General features: G+C 46.9%; 1 protein-coding gene across 1 annotated transcript in view; it reads left to right on the forward strand.

Annotated features, from left to right (window-relative positions):
• The window catches only part of LOC129388280 (chymotrypsin-like protease CTRL-1), a 59,027-nt gene that overhangs the window by 27,630 nt on the left and 12,696 nt on the right, over window positions 1-18,701 (forward strand). Inside the window, exons 5-7 of the mRNA XM_055078426.2 lie at window positions 5,156-5,294; window positions 6,285-6,399; window positions 16,187-16,350. Of these exons, the coding sequence (XP_054934401.2) occupies window positions 5,156-5,294; window positions 6,285-6,399; window positions 16,187-16,350 (418 nt within the window). The remainder of the gene's footprint in view (window positions 1-5,155; window positions 5,295-6,284; window positions 6,400-16,186; window positions 16,351-18,701) is intronic.

Consider the following 18,701-nt stretch of genomic DNA (forward strand, 5'->3'; position numbering starts at 1 on the left):
CAATACAGCCTAGAAAAAATGGAATGAACAATATACATCTTAATGAATGCCTCTTTCCTCCGCAATCTTTAATTTCTTGATCCGCTTGTATGATCTTAACAACGGTGGGAATGTTGTGTCAAATAAGGATAGGCGAGTGGTATAATCTCTGCCACAAAAATTGGTTCTGCACGATAGTTGCAGAACTGTCCTGCACCAACGCATTCCAAATAGCTCATGAAAATTTCCTAATTTCACCACCCCACCTAGATGTTGGCCGTCCTCGACGGCGCTTCCCTTTTCTAGGCCTCCATTCCGTAACTGTAATGGTCCACCGGTTATCCATCCTACCCAGTGCATCGCCAGCCCAGCTCAACCTTTTTCTCCTAATTTCAATTCAAATATCGGCTATTCCCGTTTGCTCTCTAGTCGACGCCGCTATCTTCCTGTATGTTAATGTTACGCCTAACCATTCTGGTTCCATCATTCCTTGCACAGTCCTTAACTTGGTCTCGAGCTTCTTCAACCTCGACGTTTCTGCCCCATATGTTAGCACCGGTAAAATGCAGTGACTGTACAGCTTTCTTTTGAATGATAGTGGTAAGCTCCCAGTGAGCATCTGATAATTTCTGCCGTACGCACAACGATGTATTTTTATTCGTCTGTAAACTTCGTTCTCATGATCAGAGTCCCCTGTGATGGTAACTTACATAGATAAACGTACTCCTCCACAGACTCTAGAGGCTGACTAGGGATCTTGAACTCCTGTTCCCTTCCCAGGCTATCGTATATTATGTTTGTCTTCAGCATATAAATCTTCAACCCCACTTTTACACTTTCTGTGTTAAAGGGACACTAAATGGAAATACTAAGTCGCCATTGATTGCTCAAATACCCTTCCAGACATCTCGCAACGCTTGTTTCTTGTCAAGAAAAAAGTTTACAAGAAAATTGCATCTGAAAGGTTCGAATACTTTTTTCGTAATTCAAATCTTCCGTCAACCAACCGGGGGAGCGATAACGTTGCATAAGCTATCAAGGCAATTTGCTGCCGTCTGAGAGTAAAACGGCGCCCGGCAGACGGCGGTACCGAGCCAAGACAGATAAAGACATAGCTGCGGATTCTCCGCTGCCGCTACTTTTTGGCCAAGTGGTGTAGACCGTTGCTGGTGTAGACCCGCAACATCACACACGAGTTGGATTCTCTGTTACTAACAGTTTGTGCGAGATTCGTGAGCCAGCAAAACCAGCGCAGCACTACGCGATAACTACTGAAACGCGAAAGCATGGGCGGCGAGGAGTCGAGAGAAAACGAAACCGTTCGACCACCCGCGTCGTTGTCAAGGGTAATTTCAATGAGTTCTTTTGTCTAAACGTTAAGTAGAACCGGACAAGTAGCATTTTATTTCGTCTTATAATACAAGGATGGTTTGTGCAACGATTGGTTGAGTATTAGTGACAGAATTTAACTGAGAAGTACTTTCGTCACCGGACCAGCACTCGAATTTCCCAGGGGAGTCTCTAATCATCTCCTGTAGTCACTTCAATTTCTTGATTATTAAGGCTCTCTTAGCGGTAATAAATATGCCTTAGAGATTTTCAAGCACTAATATTTCACTTTAGCTTGACAATATTGACAGCAGGTGCCCAGCGTCTGCGGGATCCGGATAACTTCAGCGCTGCCGTTGAGAAAGACGTTGAAGATTGGCTGGAATCGTATGAACGCGCCAGCAACACCAACAAATGGGACGATCCCTTAAGCTCTGCAATGCCATCTTCTATTTATCGGGCGTCGCCATGCTGTGGTTCAAAAACCACGAAGCCGATCTCCGCCCGTGGGCTAGCTTCAAAACCGGCATCGCAGAAGTTTTCGGCTGCCCTGGCGTGCACAAACTTCGCGCTGACAAACGCCTACGAAGCCGATCGCAGCACACTGGTGGAATGTTCACCAGCTACATAGAAGACATCGTCGACCCCTGCCGGCGTGTCAACCCGACGTTGGCGGGTTGACACGCCAACGTCGTGTCGCTGACGGTAGCACGGTGACCGTGGTCGGAATGTGTACCGCGCGCGTGAGCATTTCCGGCCGCCTTACTGTCGTCCTTGTCACCGTTCTTGTCCAATGACCCCACCACCTCATCCTAGGCCTAGACTTCCTCTCCGCCCATTCAGCACTCATGGATTCTTCCTCAAGCAATGTGCGTCTTGACCTGCCCCTGCTGGGCGTTCCTCCAACACCACAGGAAGTTCGCCTGAGACCTCCTGATTTTGTTCACATTCCACCAATGTGTGTACTGTGGTGGAATGTGATAAAAGAGTTCGTCCGTGCTGTGGTCGCACGTCAGCTTTCGCTGCTGTCCTCAGCCACGCCACCACCTTCGCCTTTGCAGGCGAACCTTCGCCGGGTCATCGAAGAGCAAGTCTGTGCAGCTCTCCCTTCTGCCCGCGAGACTCTGCCTGTGCCGCCTGCAGTTGCTTTTCCCGAGGTGACTGCACCTCTCAGCTATGCCGGGGCTCTCGCGCGGCCTCCACCTCCGACCTTTGCGCCATCCCTATCGGTCGTGCCACTGCGTCCAGACACCTTTGTGTGGCTTTAGGTTCCCGCCGTTCCTGCTGGACTATCATCCAAGCTTGTCTCCAAATATCAAAGACCCTGTCGTGTTGTAGCGCAGACATCGCCTGTGAACTATATTGTCGAGCCTGTCGCGCCAACCTACGGACCAACACTGTCGTGGTCGTGAAACCGTCCACGTACAACGCCTGAAGCCGTTTACGACTCCATGATTCTATGTTCACCACGAGTCGCCAAGATGGCTCCTTTTCCTGTGGGGGGCAATTGTAGTGAAGAGGAATGCCCGGCGCCGCAGCCACATCGCCAGTCGCCCGGGAGGCGCGAGCTCGAGATTGCCTTAGCTTCTCTGGTTGAGACACGCTGCCTGCTGCGCTCTTGTGCTGTATAGGTATTAGAATTCCTTTAGGGTCCCTTTAAGGCCCACAATCCTTTGTTTTAATTCAACCCCAGTTTTGCTGAACCGAACAATGTCATCTGCAAACCAAAAGTTGCCGAGATATTCGCTGTTTATGCTCACTTCTACGCCTTCCCACTTTAATAGCTTGAATACTTCTTCCATGCAAGCAGTGAATAGTGAATAGCATGAGAGAGATTGTGTCTCCTTGCTGAACAATTCATTTATAAGTAATTTTCTACTTGTGGAGCCCCAAGGTAGTGGTGGAACTTTTGTTGACATTTAACATGATATTCACGTATGCCTCCTGTACATCTTGATTACGTACTGCCTCTACGACTGCTGGTACCTCTACTGAATCACCTCTACTCTACTCCAACTCTAATGAATCAACCGCCTTTTCATAATCTATGAAATTCATACAGAAAGATTGATTGTACTCTGCAGATTTCTCGATTGACCAGATGACTTTGATCCATTGTAGAATATCCCTTCCTGATGCCAGCTTGTTTTCTTGGTTAGCTGAAGTCAAGTGTTGCCCTTATTCTACTGGAAACTGGCTTGTTAAATATTTGACAGAATACTGAAAGCAAGCTGACAGACCCATAATTTTAAATTCTTTAACGTCTTCTTTCATGTGGATTAGTATGATGTTGGCATTCCAATTCGCTGGTACACTTGAAGTCAAGAGGCATAGCGTATAAGGGGCCGCAAGTTTTCAAGCATGGGCTTTCCTACAACTTTGATTAAGTCGACTCTTACTGCATCTTCTGCTGCCGCTTTTTCAAGAGTGAGGATTTTGGGCTTTCAATTTTAGTACAGCAATCCGTAGCACCAATATGCCACATTAAATAACAAAAGAAGCTATTGCTGAGAAGTGTTGAGAAGAATAAGTGCGTTAGGCATTTGGCCTGCTATATGTGTTGTCATCTGTCACGTGGGATAACAATGCATGCAGATGATTCCAACATAATGCATTCCGAAAGACATGAAGGAGGGTAAATTTGCGCTATATGTATTTAAATGTGATTAAAGCTTCTGTGTATCACGGTAACACGCAACATGCAATTTGTAACGAAGCAACCAAATTAACTTTTGTTTCACTCTAAGCCTCTAACTATTCTAAATTTAAGCAACAAATTAGGAGACGCAGCATTCTGTAAATATTTTTATCGCTAACAACGCCATAACATTTGTGATGTGCCATTTCTTGACGTATAAGTAAAGAAATAAAGATAATGCAGCTAGAAAGAACGGGCCAATTACGCACATGGAATGCTTGCTTTCTAATCCCACCGCTGTATTTGACAATACTCGATTATCTGAGGTGCTAGTAATATCGTCGGCTTGAAGAATGTTGCAAACAATGACAAATTCCTACTACTTAAAACAGAACATACCACAGTGTGCTAAGTTCTGACGCTTTGTGTTTGCTTTGAACAAGAAAGCTGGAAACAACGAAGATGCTGTAAATAATAACGTTAGCGTGCGTGTATGCTTTTGCGCACATTCCTAATCAGCATACAAGAACGTATAAACAGGAGCAAATCAGTTATTACAAATAAAATTCTGTGAGAGAGATAACTTAGAAGCAGGCTAACAGAACTACTACACAACTAACTCTGCGCCTTCAAACAGGTTTGGAATGTTGATGAAGAACTATGACTTAAGGTGAACACTGGTACAGCGGTAATTAAGTTTATGGGAGGAAGCCGGAAGTAAACAAATTTGTTTCAGCAGTCAATAAAATTCCAAGGTAGCATCAACGAAATCCCAGCAAGCAAAGCTTACTTTGCTCATCAATTTTGCTTTTCTGGTTTTATACATTTCTAAACACAGCATAGCAGTTTGCATAAACGAAATTGTTCTTTATATATTTGTTTTCTTGCTTCTATTTGATATTGGTATCCATGGTATTGCTGTGCATTGACAAGTCTCACGTAGCCTTGTATATGTTAATGAAGAAGGAGGAGGAGTAGATTTTAATGAAGAGAAAGGAGGAGAGGTCGGCCTGGAGAGCATGCCTCTAGCCTGCTACTGCTCACTAAGGAAAGGGGAAGTGGGAAATACAGGGAAAGGTAGGTAGCGGGTGAATATGCTATGGTACAATGAGATACTATACACACGTTGTCCTATATGCGGATGCGCATATAGGACTAACTACACGGTTGTAACTTTAGGAAATTTTTTTGCCTGGCCTTCTCCCTTAGGTCCTTACCGGAAAAAATTTCTATCTATTACAATTCGACAAAGTCAAGAGCTGGGCCAGTAAATTATGTGGACCGCATCATTACGCATCCCCAATACAATGAACGCTATGCCATGAAATATGACATCGCACTGTTGAAGGTAACGGTTTTTCATTGCTTTCCTGATGGAGATAAAAACTTGCAGTTTTTCATGATTTCTGTTCTACTGGAACTTTATCCAGAGGAGTTATAAAGTATTAGCCAGCCAGAGATGTAATTCAAATATGAATAACTAATTGGAATACGAAAAAAAATAAGGCTTAGTTTACTTAAATGTGCCACTACATTACGCAGAAAAAAAATTTGCAGGCATGTCTTCTAAAGTATCACCCACCGTGGTTGCTCAGTGGCTATGGTGTTGGGCTGTTGAGCATGAGCTCGCGGGATTTAATCCCGGCCACTGCGGCTGCATTTCGATGGGGGCGAAATGCGAAAATGCCCGTGTACTTAAATTTAGGTACACGGTACGTAAATTACTAACCTAACCTAAGCTACCCCCAGGTGGTCGAAATTTCCGGAGTCCTCTACTACGACATGCCTCATAATCAGAAAGTGGCTTTGGCATGTGAAACCCCATAATTAAATTATTTAATCTAAAGTATCGAAGTTGTTCAATAACAACTAATATGATATTCAGTTTTCAGCAAACATTCCTTCATGAACCGTGGCAGCGGAGACCTTTACAAGAATGTAATCGCTGTGGTAAAATAGGCGCGGAAATTTCGAGAAGCGAGAAGCATTTATTACGTATATCCTATACGGTGGTGGGTGTTTTGCTGTTGTCTCATCGGGAAATATTTCCGTAATACTTTGTCATTTGTGTTACATGCGAATAATTAGGAAGCCTACCTTTTTATACTAGGCTAGTTTCATTACAGGTGACCTGAGGGCATACAGCAGTAAGAATGTATCGCATTCGTGGCACTAATTTCGTGGCCATCGCAAATGCATGGTCGCTTCCTAGCAACCTATACGAATATTTCTTTAGTCTTCTGTCTAGATGTAGTTATTTTTTGCTTAAGATACACCTGTACGAGATCAGTTATCTATGGTTTTTGAACAAAATTTTGTTACTGCCCTTGTTTTACAGGTTCGAAAGAATTTTAGGTTTGATAGATTTGTTCGACCAATATGCCTTCCCAACAGAGATATTATTGTGGGAGAAAGACCATTATTATCTGGCGGCTGGGGAAGGATTAATTCTAGTAAGTGATGCTTTATATTTGTTTGCGCTTTTATTCATCTATGCACGTTGCTGTTCTATGCCCAATAGAGGTCATTCCGGTGCAAAGCGTTTATGATGACGGACGTGCTCTTATGTACTCTCTTTTCAAGCATGCTGCTTTTCCACAAAATTCAATTTAACAGCCCACAACAGACGCAATTTATTGATGCTGGACTACGTACAACTATTCAATTATCGTAATACGACCATCCAACTAAGCTACCACTTTTTGACAAGATTGCTTCATGCTTTTTAAAAATTTATTCTTATCTAACTCGTGTTTCTAATTGTTATATTTAGAAAGCTTTTTATTTTGTATGACTGGCACGTCTGCGGAGTAATTTTTATGCCAGGTACTTAATTGTGCTATATCGTAGCTGAATACCTAATTACACCATCGCCATTTTAGAAGAGCAAAGTTTAAGCAACATGAAATAATTATGTCGGTTTAGTACTTTCGCTAAATTCCAATTTCGGTCACATAGAAGCAATTCTAATTCACTTGTATAATTCAGTTCAGAAGTTATTGCGCTTGAAGCTTACGGCCAATCCGTAACTAATATATGCACAATAGGCGTCACCCTTGTGCAGAACGCGGGAACGGCGTCAGTTGGCGTGCTCAGGAGCCAGCCGTTGACGTCTAACGGTACCAACTGGCCACGTTTATCGTAAACGTGTCCAGCAGCTATCGTTAGATGTCAGGTACAGCAGCTAGCGTTACACGTCACTGGCTCCCTCAGGAGCACCTTGGAGGCCGCCGTTCCCGCACTCTACAAAGTAGGCGTCACCCTTGTGTAGAACGCGGGAACGGCGTCTGTTGGGGCGCTCAGGAGCCAGCCAGCTACATTTAACGGTAGCAACTGGCCCCGTTTATCATAAACGTGCCCAGCAGCTATCGTTAGATGTCAGGTACAGCAGCTAGCATTAGACGTCACTGACTCCCTCAGGAGCACCTCAGAGGCCGCCGTTCCCAACATTATTAGACTAGGTTGCCGTTCCCTCACTCTATACATTAGGCGTCGCGCTTGTGTAGAACGCGGGAACAGCGTCTGTTGGGGCGCTCAGGAGCCAGCTGGTGACGGCTCATGGTAGCAACTGGCCACGTTTATCGTAAACGTGCCCAGCAGCTATCGTTAGATGTCAGGTACAGCAGCTAGCATTAGACGTCACTGACTCCCTCAGGAGCACGTCAGAGGCCGCCGTTCCCAACGTTATTAGACTATGTTGCCGTTCCCTCACTCTATACATTACGCGTCGCGCTTGTGTAGAACGCGGGAACAGCGTCTGTTTCGGCGCTCAGGAGCCAGCTGGTGACGTCTAATGGTAGCAACTGGTCACGTTTATCGTTAACGTGTCCAGCAGCTATCGTTAAATGACAGGTACAGCAGCTAGCGTTAGACGTCGCTGGCTCCCTCAGGAGCACCTTGGAGGCCGCCGTTCCCGCACTCTACAAAGTAGGCGTCACCCTTGTGTAGAACGCGGGAACGGCGTCTGTTGGGGCGCTCAGGAGCCAGCCAGCTACATTTAACGGTAGCAACTGGCCCCGTTTATCATAAACGTGCCCAGCAGCTATCGTTAGATGTCAGGTACAGCAGCTAGCATTAGACGTCACTGACTCCCTCAGGAGCACCTCAGAGGCCGCCGTTCCCAACATTATTAGACTAGGTTGCCGTTCCCTCACTCTATACATTAGGCGTCGCGCTTGTGTAGAACGCGGGAACAGCGTCTGTTGGGGCGCTCAGGAGCCAGCTGGTGACGGCTCATGGTAGCAACTGGCCACGTTTATCGTAAACGTGCCCAGCAGCTATCGTTAGATGTCAGGTACAGCAGCTAGCATTAGACGTCACTGACTCCCTCAGGAGCACGTCAGAGGCCGCCGTTCCCAACGTTATTAGACTATGTTGCCGTTCCCTCACTCTATACATTACGCGTCGCGCTTGTGTAGAACGCGGGAACAGCGTCTGTTTGGGCGCTCAGGAGCCAGCTGGTGACGTCTAATGGTAGCAACTGGTCACGTTTATCGTTAACGTGTCCAGCAGCTATCGTTAAATGACAGGTACAGCAGCTAGCGTTAGACGTCGCTGGCTCCCTCAGGAGCACCTCGGAGGCCACCGTTCCCTCACTCTGCACAGTAGGCGTCACCCTTGTGTAGAACGCGGGAACGGCGTCTGTTGGGGCGCTCAGGAGCCAGCCGTTGACGTCTAACGGTACCAACTGGCCACGTTTATCGTAAACGTGTCCAGCAGCTATCGTTAGATGTCAGGTACAGCAGCTAGCGTTAGACGTCGCTGGCTCCCTCAGGAGCACCTCGGAGGCCACCGTTCCCTCACTCTGCACAGTAGGCGTCACCCTTGTGTAGAACGCGGGAACGGCGTCTGTTGGGGCGCTCAGGAGCCAGCCAGCTACATTTAACGGTAGCAACTGGCCCCGTTTATCATAAGCGTGCCCAGCAGCTATCGTTAGATGTCAGGTACAGCAGCTAGCATTAGACGTCACTGACTCCCTCAGGAGCACCTCAGAGGCCGCCGTTCCCAACATTATTAGACTAGGTTGCCGTTCCCTCACTCTATACATTAGGCGTCGCGCTTGTGTAGAACGCGGGAACAGCGTCTGTTGGGGCGCTCAGGAGCCAGGTGGTGACGGCTCATGGTAGCAACTGGCCACGCTTATCGTAAACGTGCCCAGCAGCTATCGTTAGATGTCAGGTACAGCAGCTAGCATTAGACGTCACTGACTCCCTCACGAGCACGTCAGAGGCCGCCGTTCCCAACGTTATTAGACTATGTTGCCGTTCCCTCACTCTATACATTAGGCGTCGCGCTTGTGTAGAACGCGGGAACAGCGTCTGTTTGGGCGCTCAGGAGCCAGCTGGTGACGTCTAATGGTAGCAACTGGTCACGTTTATCGTTAACGTGTCCAGCAGCTATCGTTAAATGACAGGTACAGCAGCTAGCGTTAGACGTCGCTGGCTCCCTCAGGAGCACCTCGGAGGCCACCGTTCCCTCACTCTGCACAGTAGGCGTCACCCTTGTGTAGAACGCGGGAACGGCGTCTGTTGGGGCGCTCAGGAGCTAGCCAGCTACATTTAACGGTAGCAACTGGCCCCGTTTATCATAAACGTGCCCAGCAGCTATCGTTAGATGTCAGGTACAGCAGCTAGCATTAGACGTCACTGACTCCCTCACGAGCACGTCAGAGGCCGCCGTTCCCAACGTTATTAGACTATGCTGCCGTTCCCTCACTCTATACATTAGGCGTCGCGCTTGTGTAGAACGCGGAAACAGCGTCTGTTTGGGCGCTCAGGAGCCAGCTGGTGACGTCTAATGGTAGCAACTGGTCACGTTTATCGTTAACGTGTCCAGCAGCTATCGTTAAATGACAGGTACAGCAGCTAGCGTTAGACGTCGCTGGCTCCCTCAGGAGCACCTCGGAGGCCACCGTTCCCTCACTCTGCACAGTAGGCGTCACCCTTGTGTAGAACGCGGGAATGGCGGCTGTTGGGGCGCTCAGGAGAAAGCCGGCGACGTGTAACGGTAGCAACTGGCCACGTTTATTGTAAACGTGCCCAGCAGCTATCGTTAGATGTCAGGTACAGCAGCTAGCGTTAGACGTCACTGGCTCCCTCAGGAGCACCTCGGACGCCGCCGTTCCTTCACTCTACAAAAGGGTGACGCCGACTGTACATTCACAACCTGTCAAAAGGATCCACCATGCTTTTGGCTTCTGTGTGTTTCCGCTTTTTTATATCCCTTAATGCTTCGAAAAAAGAAAGAGAGCAAAAGGCGCCTGGAGCTCTTAACTCAATCGCTGCGACAGTTGCATTCACTGACAGTGAAAATCAGCACCTTATTTGTTTGCTTCTTTTGGTTGGCTCATTCGCCCTCAAGCAATTACATTCACATACTGCGTGGGACTGGACAAGAACTCAGTGGTTAGTGGGTGGCTACGGCGATAAAATATTCGTGCTTATAAAGCCCCAGACTGGCTCGGAAACTCACAACGATGTTGTCGCGAGCGAAATGACGTAATTTCACCCAGGAAAATTCAGCGATTTCACTTTTCTCGTACACTTTCAATGCTTATATCGGGGGTGTCCCAACTCTCATGCATAGGAGATTTAAATATATGCAAATGCTACGTGGCTGCACAGAACAAAGATAATATTGTTTGCCGTCGCTTGGAGGTACCCAGGTTATTTTTACGCGCAAGCGTAGCTGTCCAGCTCTTCAAATCGGTGGGAGATTTGTGAGGCAGCGAAGCATGTGGACCGAGGAAGGTACCTAGAGTTGAAGGATATCACGCACCAGGGATAGTACGAAAAAGCGCGCTCAGCGCTCGGCAAAGTACCACGGCCTAGAGGAATGTGTAGGCAACGTTGAGCGAATTTGAAAAGAGGAAACAGGGAGCAGCTTCGCGAAGAATAAAGGTAGAGGATGTGCCCTTGGGGGTCGAAGTCTTCTTGCAGTTGCGACTGGATTTCTTTGTGATGCATAAGTGGTATGTTCGTCTCGTGGTAACATCGTCATGCGAGTGAAATGGTGCGACGGTGAGCCAACCATGGCGGCTTAATCCCGCGTGTGCAAGGGAAACAAGCACGCCATATTCCGTATGGAGCGGGTGCGCTCTATCGCTTTGAATATAAAGTGCGCACGTGCACGCGCACTTTATATTCAAGGCCATCTGCTTTGGGAGAGCCAAGAGGGCCGATGGTTCCTAGCTTTGCGTGTGCTGTGTGCTCACCGCTGTGTTTGCGTTCAAGCCGTAGACAGTAGGAAGGTCATTTCGCTCGCTGCTGCTGCCGCGATTCCTCACGCCAGCGTTTTCACAGCGAGTTCCCCGGTCATGGATGTGAAGTGTTCATGGCCGCCTGTGAGCGCTGAGAGCAAGATAGGTAATTTAAACAGTAAGCCAATGTTTAGAACGCGGCGTTCTACTTCGGCTCCTGGTGCGTATGGCGCGGCCGAGCGAGCCATGTCTTGAATACAATCTATGATGCGTCAAGGCGCACTAAGGGCCGATAGCGTCGTGTGCGCTTTAGTACCGGTTGGCTTGCGCGTCACCCGCGATCATGAATTAAAATGTCACTGTAACTTTTTGTACTCTGCCTAATCCCATATTTAGTCTTGATTTCTCAACGTCACAAATATTGTAATTAGATGAAAAGTGTCAATGAGAAAATTGTAAAGGTTCATAAAAAGCACCAGATAGATTTTCTGTTGCTCAATACGTGCTGTATAAAAGTGTTCCCCCGAGCGCAAAAGAAGCACGCGAATACACACCAAGTACCTCGAGCGGCCACACGCGCATCAATATTGCGTGTATTTGCGGGCTTCTTTCACGCTCGGAAGAAGACTTTCATGTAGTGAGAAGATAAGCGGCACCAGTAACAAAGAACGTTCCGTTACATTGCTACGCAGGAGTCACCACTACAGCTTTCACGACGATTTTAAGTGGTCTCGTGCCAAATTGATTGCCGTTCGATGCAGGCATATTAACTTGTGTTCGAGGTATCATTGTCTATAGTTCCTCTCACGCCATGGACGGTAATTTGTTGGATATGGAGCCTTGCTTTTTTCAATATGTGGCTTTGTTCAGTAAGTGACTGGCTACTGCTTTAGGCAAATTGTGTTTTCTATGAGCGTGTGGCCATTCAGTCTTGTATGAATTTGCTCTCCAGTTCGTCTAGGTATTGTGTGCCACAAGTGGCTGCGCCTAGAAAGTAGACTCTTTAGAAAGTAGAAAGTATGCTTGACGTGCAGGTGAATCTTGAAGTTCCCTTGCGATGGTAATATCATGCTGTACTACAATATTTATTTTGATTGTAGAATTTACATATTAGAATGTAGAACATGGGACGACCATAGTCACGGGATTTCTGCTTCTTATTTATCCTTAATTTGGTATGCGCACCAAGAACTTTATCGTAATTAGTGTTGCGCCTGTGGGCTACTCTAGACAGGTCGGAAAAGATAAGTTTGTGCTTGCTGGTGAGCATTTGCTACTTATTGAGGATGTTCATGTATGGGAGTGCATTCGAGAATTTATTATTAAGACGCCTTGTTGTTCGTGTGATCTTAACCCGGCAAGGTCAACTTCAGTTGCATCGGTCTAGGCTTTTCAAATGGCAGTGCTGGAGTGGTTACGTTTCGATAGGCTTTCTTTAAGTTGGTCGAATCTATCTTGCAATCCTGGCTTTCAGCGCGAATGCAACAAGGTAGTGTGGCTCGCCAGACATTGTGAACACCCTACCTGTTTCACAATGTCTGCGACCATGGTGCCTAAACTTTAAGCTTTACTTGCCAAAATATTTCCTTTGAATCGTTGTATATAATGTCCAATTGTCAATATATGTTGCTGCATCCAGAAAGAAGATGCCCTTAGTTGAAGAATCCGAGGTACTCTTATTGCTGGGTGAAAATAATATGGGAATGTTACAGATTTACCTTGACTGTCCAGAGGATCTCGCCAAAAACTACTAGTTTGACTGTGTATCGGAGCTATCTGTGGGGATTGTCTGTGCAATGAGATGGAAAATCCCATAAATATATTCGTGTTGGCTGGAGCAAAAGGTGTAGCCGTACTTGTATATTGTATTTGCAAGTAGTAATTGCTCTCAAGTTTGAAGTAGTTATATATGCGAACTAATTTAGAAAGGCATAAATGGACCTCAATAGAGTGTTGACCATTGTGTATGGATAGTTTCTTCTACCGAGGGTAAAGCTTCAGAGATTGGCAAGGTGGTGTATATGGCCGTGACGGCTAGCGTGCTAAAAAATGTTTTGCGGTGGCGTGCCTTTAGTATAAATGTCCTGCACAGTTCTCAGTACGGGGTTATCTTCTACAAATGACATAAGTGTTTGGGGTAAATCTCCTCAAAAGTAGTCAAGCACCCAGACAGATATGTCTTGTGCTTAATACAACAGGGTGCACTGGGAAATTATCTATAGTTCAGTGGGTGGAATTTTATGAATTTCGGGGAGGTCATAGAAGCGTCCTAAAGTTTTGCTGCCTGATTCGAGAAATCTGAATTCTGGCGCGGTCGTGAATTTATCAGGAAAGAGTCATTTCAGCCCATTGGTAATGGCTAGCTTATATGGCAATGTAGGCTCTTTGTCTAGCTTACGGTAGTGTTCACGTATTCAGGATTGTGTAGGTCTCTGTAATCTTCGTGCTAGCACTTCTCTACTGGCCAAATACCACTACTTCCGCCCTTATCTGTTTCCTTAGTGACGACGTCGTACAAGGAACTAAGATTCCACATCATATAACCCTTGGAGGGAGTTATTAGGTTGGTTAGGCACCATACATCGGCTTACGATTTCCTAAATGACAGTTTTAAAATACAGTTCGAGTCTATAGCTTGCTTTGGCTCAGGAATGTAGGTTAACTGTGCTATAAGTCGTGTCGTCCCGGTGTCTGGTGCGTTGTTGTCTGCGAAAATCATGCCTAATGCGCATCCGTTGCGGGAATTCTGTAGGGTCCTTGAGAAGAGATTAACAGTTTTTTTTTTCAGTGCGATAGAAATTTATGCCCTTCACAAGCACTGCTATTTCCTCCCTGTTTGATATTTTAAAAATGTCTAATGCATTTGACTGGTTTAATTTTGCGGAGACTTCAGCCACCTCTAATGTTTCTAGATTCATGTTCCCTCTACTTGGTATGGCGTGGCTGTTTGCAAAGAATGTAGTTTTCTTTATTAAAGTCCGCTTTTTTTGGGCTCTCCGAACCAACTTTATGGACTGCTTTTCATGGTAACTTTTTGAATATTTCCTGTCATCCGGTGTCTGACGTATGTTCTGAAAGTTCTGATGAAAAATTTCCAGTCGTTCTTTGCAGTGTTTCTTAAGGATATTAAAATGTGAGAGCGACGCATTGTTTATTATTGTTTGCAGGCTTGCAAAAAGGCGTGGGGGGAGTGTGCGTAGAGCTGTTGTAGCTGTCAGTGCTAGTCCTTTAGGGATATATATTGTTCATTGTACAGTCTGCGAATGTTTTGAGATAGAAGGCGCAGCTAGTAGGTTTTTGGTATGTTCCCTAGCCTGCAAATATTCGATGCTTCGTGGCACATGCCAAACTAAGTACAAAGACGAAAGCAACATCCGGTCCCTGTGGCCACCCCAGGTGCTCTGCATACAAACATGTACAATCTGCTATTACAGATAAAAGTACAGCTTCACATTACTTTCACAAGGCAACTTCAAGTTTTCCTGCACATCAAGCAAGGCAATCTACTGTCTATAGTGTGCCACTTGTAATAAACAATACGTAGCTGAGACTGGACAACAAATTCACACAATACTGAACGGCCAGGGGCAGATATAAAGTGAAGTTGATCCGAAGCTGTTGCCAGCGACATCAATGAACGCGGAAAATATTTATGTTATGCAGGAAGCCTTTGTATACGACAAGAAAATTTTCATTCATCGCTCGAGAGGGAATATACGGAATCATACTTCATAAACATATTTATATGACTGCAGCGAACGGTAATCAATTTGGCAGGGACCATTTGGCTACAAGGTGTGCCTTAACTCCTTAAATGTGGACATCAATAAGATAGATACAAAAGCATTCGATGCATCGGCTAACCTTGATTCGTAAGCTCACCTATTCCCCCATTTCCAGCTCTTCTTTGTCTCTCCCCTACGACTCAAATGAGCAGTTTCTGCGAAGCCTCTGAACACGCATCAACCATACGATGCTTTCTTCAATGTACACATGCCCCGTCACGCTTCTTCTACCATTTAATTTTTTTTGTTTTCTCTTTTATGAAATACCGCCATCTACACGCCACAAACTTCCAAACATTGAGCATATCGTTTCGGCGCCTCTGTCAAACAGGGCTGAGCCACTTCTGTAAACAGCCACTGCGCCACCTACGTCGGTCTACAGAGGTTAACCTTCCTTGAAACACTAACTCGTTCCCTTCGCAATACCCCCGGTTCTTGCTCCCATACTTCACGTGGCCATCCTAATATGTTCAAACTTTTGCCTGCGCACCGGCTGCTGGGTAACTTAGGTCATTCTTTCAACTCTTGTCGCTTTGCTGCTCGTGCGTGGACAGACTTTTTTAACGAATAGTAGGAGAGGTTGGCGCCTTTATGGCGGACCGGCTTACAGCACCACTTTTTAATAACACTAATGCACGCGGTTTTCTACCTCTATGGTTTGTCTTGAGTTCTCTTAAGGTTCCGAAATTTCTCCGCACCCTACACCGTACTCTCTTCCTTCAGTTTCCTGCCTTATCCGCCCTCTCCCACTCTCTTCCCCTGGTTCTTCAACCCCGTTCTCCCCCGAAGATGCCTGGAAACGCGAAATGACAGCATTCATCTTCTTTTCAGTCTCTTCCTTCACAGTCGGCCGCGGCCCAAAATGACCGCACATGATGTCACCCTACCAAACCGCAAACACTGCTCTGTCGAGCATTAGAAAGCCGATTTCACAAAGACAGGTCTCCCTATCGAAAAGTAGGACAGCAACTTCTGAGGCCCTTTATTCTACTTACACAACATTTTTTTACTAAACTTTTGTCAATAAAATGTTGTACGATTAAAATGTATTATTACCATTGGTTATTGAACTCTTAAACTTCTGCTGAAAGCTCTGATAATAAAAAAGCAGGTACACTGACACTCAACGAGGATGTACGATTTCTTTGGACTCATGGTCTCCCTTCCTTGCATTTCTCTAAATTGTGAGTTTGCCTGTCCTAGGGAGCACACGATAACATGTTTAACGAGTTACTTTGTTTTTCTTTATTTTTCTAGAGATACCTCCCGTCACCTCCAAAAATCTGATGTATGTGCATATTTACGCATTGCCACAAAAGAAGTGTGAATATATCATCAATCATATACGAAGTGATAATATAAGTGGACTTGATCCCGAATATGCCCTGTGTGCCGAAGCGTACAATGGAAATCTCTGCGAAGTAAGTAACAGCAGCGACCATCCTGATGGCGTACATACGCCGGAGTAAAACATGTGCATTTATGGCTATGTCAGTGTATTACGCACGCTGGGGTATCCAATCATGCAAAAAGGAATAGCAAAAAAATTATGTTTGGTGTATCTAATTGCTCACTGCGGAAGGCAGGTGTATGATTCGGTCGCAGTACTGAAATCATACATATCGTTTTCGGGATTCTTTATTGCAGTTAACGTTTAAAAATGCAGAAAGGTTCAATAAGTTCCGGCATTGGTTGGTCGTTGTGCCTTACACAAGTCAGATTGCTTCAGAAGGCTTACACAAACCCAAAATCAACGACATGACTTCAAAGATGGAACATCAGTACACCTTCACCCTGTCAAATCCAAATATAGTTCCACATCAAGGAAAACTCTTTCAACTTGTGCACCTTCATGTCACGCCATGGTGAGTTCTTTAGCGAAATCTAAAACAATGAAACATTACACAGGGGATTCACAGAATTCCGAATTCAGACACATTATGCTGCTTGGGAACAGAAGAGCTATGCGCCATTCTTAGGAATTTGTGACAACAATAGTTTGAAGGCAAACCTGCGTTGAAGGCTGAGAACGCCTCAGGAACAACAGGGGATCGGTGTATCATCACTAAGTAGAAGTGGTTGATTGCGAGAGTGTTTGTTTCCCCGTTAGTGGAGCATGACAAGGACAACCTGCAAATTCCATCAACACTTTTGTAGGCTTGATACAGTCCTCATAAACCGGACGCTTCCACCATGCATGTATATCAGCATCAAACGAAGCTCGTATATAGAGTCTCACCAGTGCTGTTACTAAGGCTAACAGTTCAGTTCATGAATTATAGGATGATGGTGATGATAGTGATCTGAAGAAAGGAAGCACGCTTGATTCTGCAACCCGTGAGAAAGCACGGCGAAGCGTCGTCAGGGTAGAGGGATTGGGAAGTGAAAGATGATACAGAAAGAGGAAGGATGTGGCCTAATATACTGCACTATGTACGACAGGGGGCAATCCTTAGTAAGGTTACCAGCCTTGTAGCGGGCGCTTATAGGGTGTCGATTCCCGTGGAACTTATAAACTCCAGCAGGCTTCGCAGCGCAGGGAGCTGGGGACACAGCGGGAACAGAAGGTCAGTGTCTGTGGGCGCTGGAAGGCCGTGGCGTCTGTAGGTGTTGATCACTGTGGAGCGCTCCTGCGCCAAGGATGGGCAGGCACAGAGAAGGTGCTCCAGAGTCTCGGGATACCCGCACCTTTTGCAGGCAGGTGACGTGGCATGGCTCTTGGCGTACAGCCCGGCCGCAGTATAGGTCAGCCAATCCACAAGCGCAGAAGTGTGGAACGGTCCCTTCTGGAGAGGCCGTTCTCTGGAAGCGGCTTGGGGGCCCTGCCACTAGCCACTTGGGGGTACGGGTGAATGTAGGTGAGCAGGCACCACAGCCGATGTCTCGTGTAGTTCGAAGCCGCTACCACTCTGGTAACCGGGACTACATTATGATGGGCAGCTTTCGCGTTGGTAACCGCCTCCTCATTACCGGCTACCCCGACATGTGAAGGCAGCCAGTGGAAGGATATCGGGATTCCGGCGGTGGCTAGAGCCGTCAACTTGGCAAGCAGCAGCACCACTGTAACTCCTGCCCGACGTGAGTTGACGTGGGCCTGAAGCGCTGTTTTGGAGTCGCACACCACACCCACCGGTTGTTGGGAAGGGTGCTCAGCAAGGAGGTCGGAAGCCAGGTGCAGCCCCGCGAGCTCAACTGCAGTAGAGCTTGCTGTAAACGAGATCCTGCGCTGCCTGTGACAGGCGAGAGTTGGAACTATGCATGCCGCTGCTGCGGACCCGCTGGGGAGGACTGAACAATCCGTCAGCACCAGCAAGTGTCCTTCCAACTCGTCCTGGAGCTTGCAGGCTGCCGCTTGCTGCAGGGCTGCGGCAGGTGCTCTCGGCTTGGCTATCCCCTTGAGGGAGAAATGCACGTCCGGGGGTTCGTGATGGGGAGGAGGAAGAGCCATTGCCACAGGTAGTTGGGGAACTGTGTCCTCATAGAGGCGACACAGGCTGCCCATACGTGAAGCGGGTAGGCTCCGGAGTCGGTCTAGGTGAGCCTGGCCATGAAGGAGCCGTCTGGGAGCCTGTCAATATGCCCCAGTCCACGTTGCAACACGAGCAGTGACAGTGGCCATTCGCCGGCCTCAGCCAGTGTTGCGGTGATCTTCGAGTGCCCTGGAAGCCCCAGGACATTTCGATGGCCGTCCTGTGCAGAACCTCTAGCTGTCCTTTCCTGGCATGCGTCAGGGACACCAGCGGCAGGGCATACAACAATGACGTTGTTGCTG

The sequence above is a fragment of the Dermacentor andersoni genome, chromosome 10, assembly GCF_023375885.2.
Source record: "Dermacentor andersoni chromosome 10, qqDerAnde1_hic_scaffold, whole genome shotgun sequence".
Taxonomy (NCBI): Eukaryota; Metazoa; Arthropoda; class Arachnida; order Ixodida; family Ixodidae; genus Dermacentor; species Dermacentor andersoni.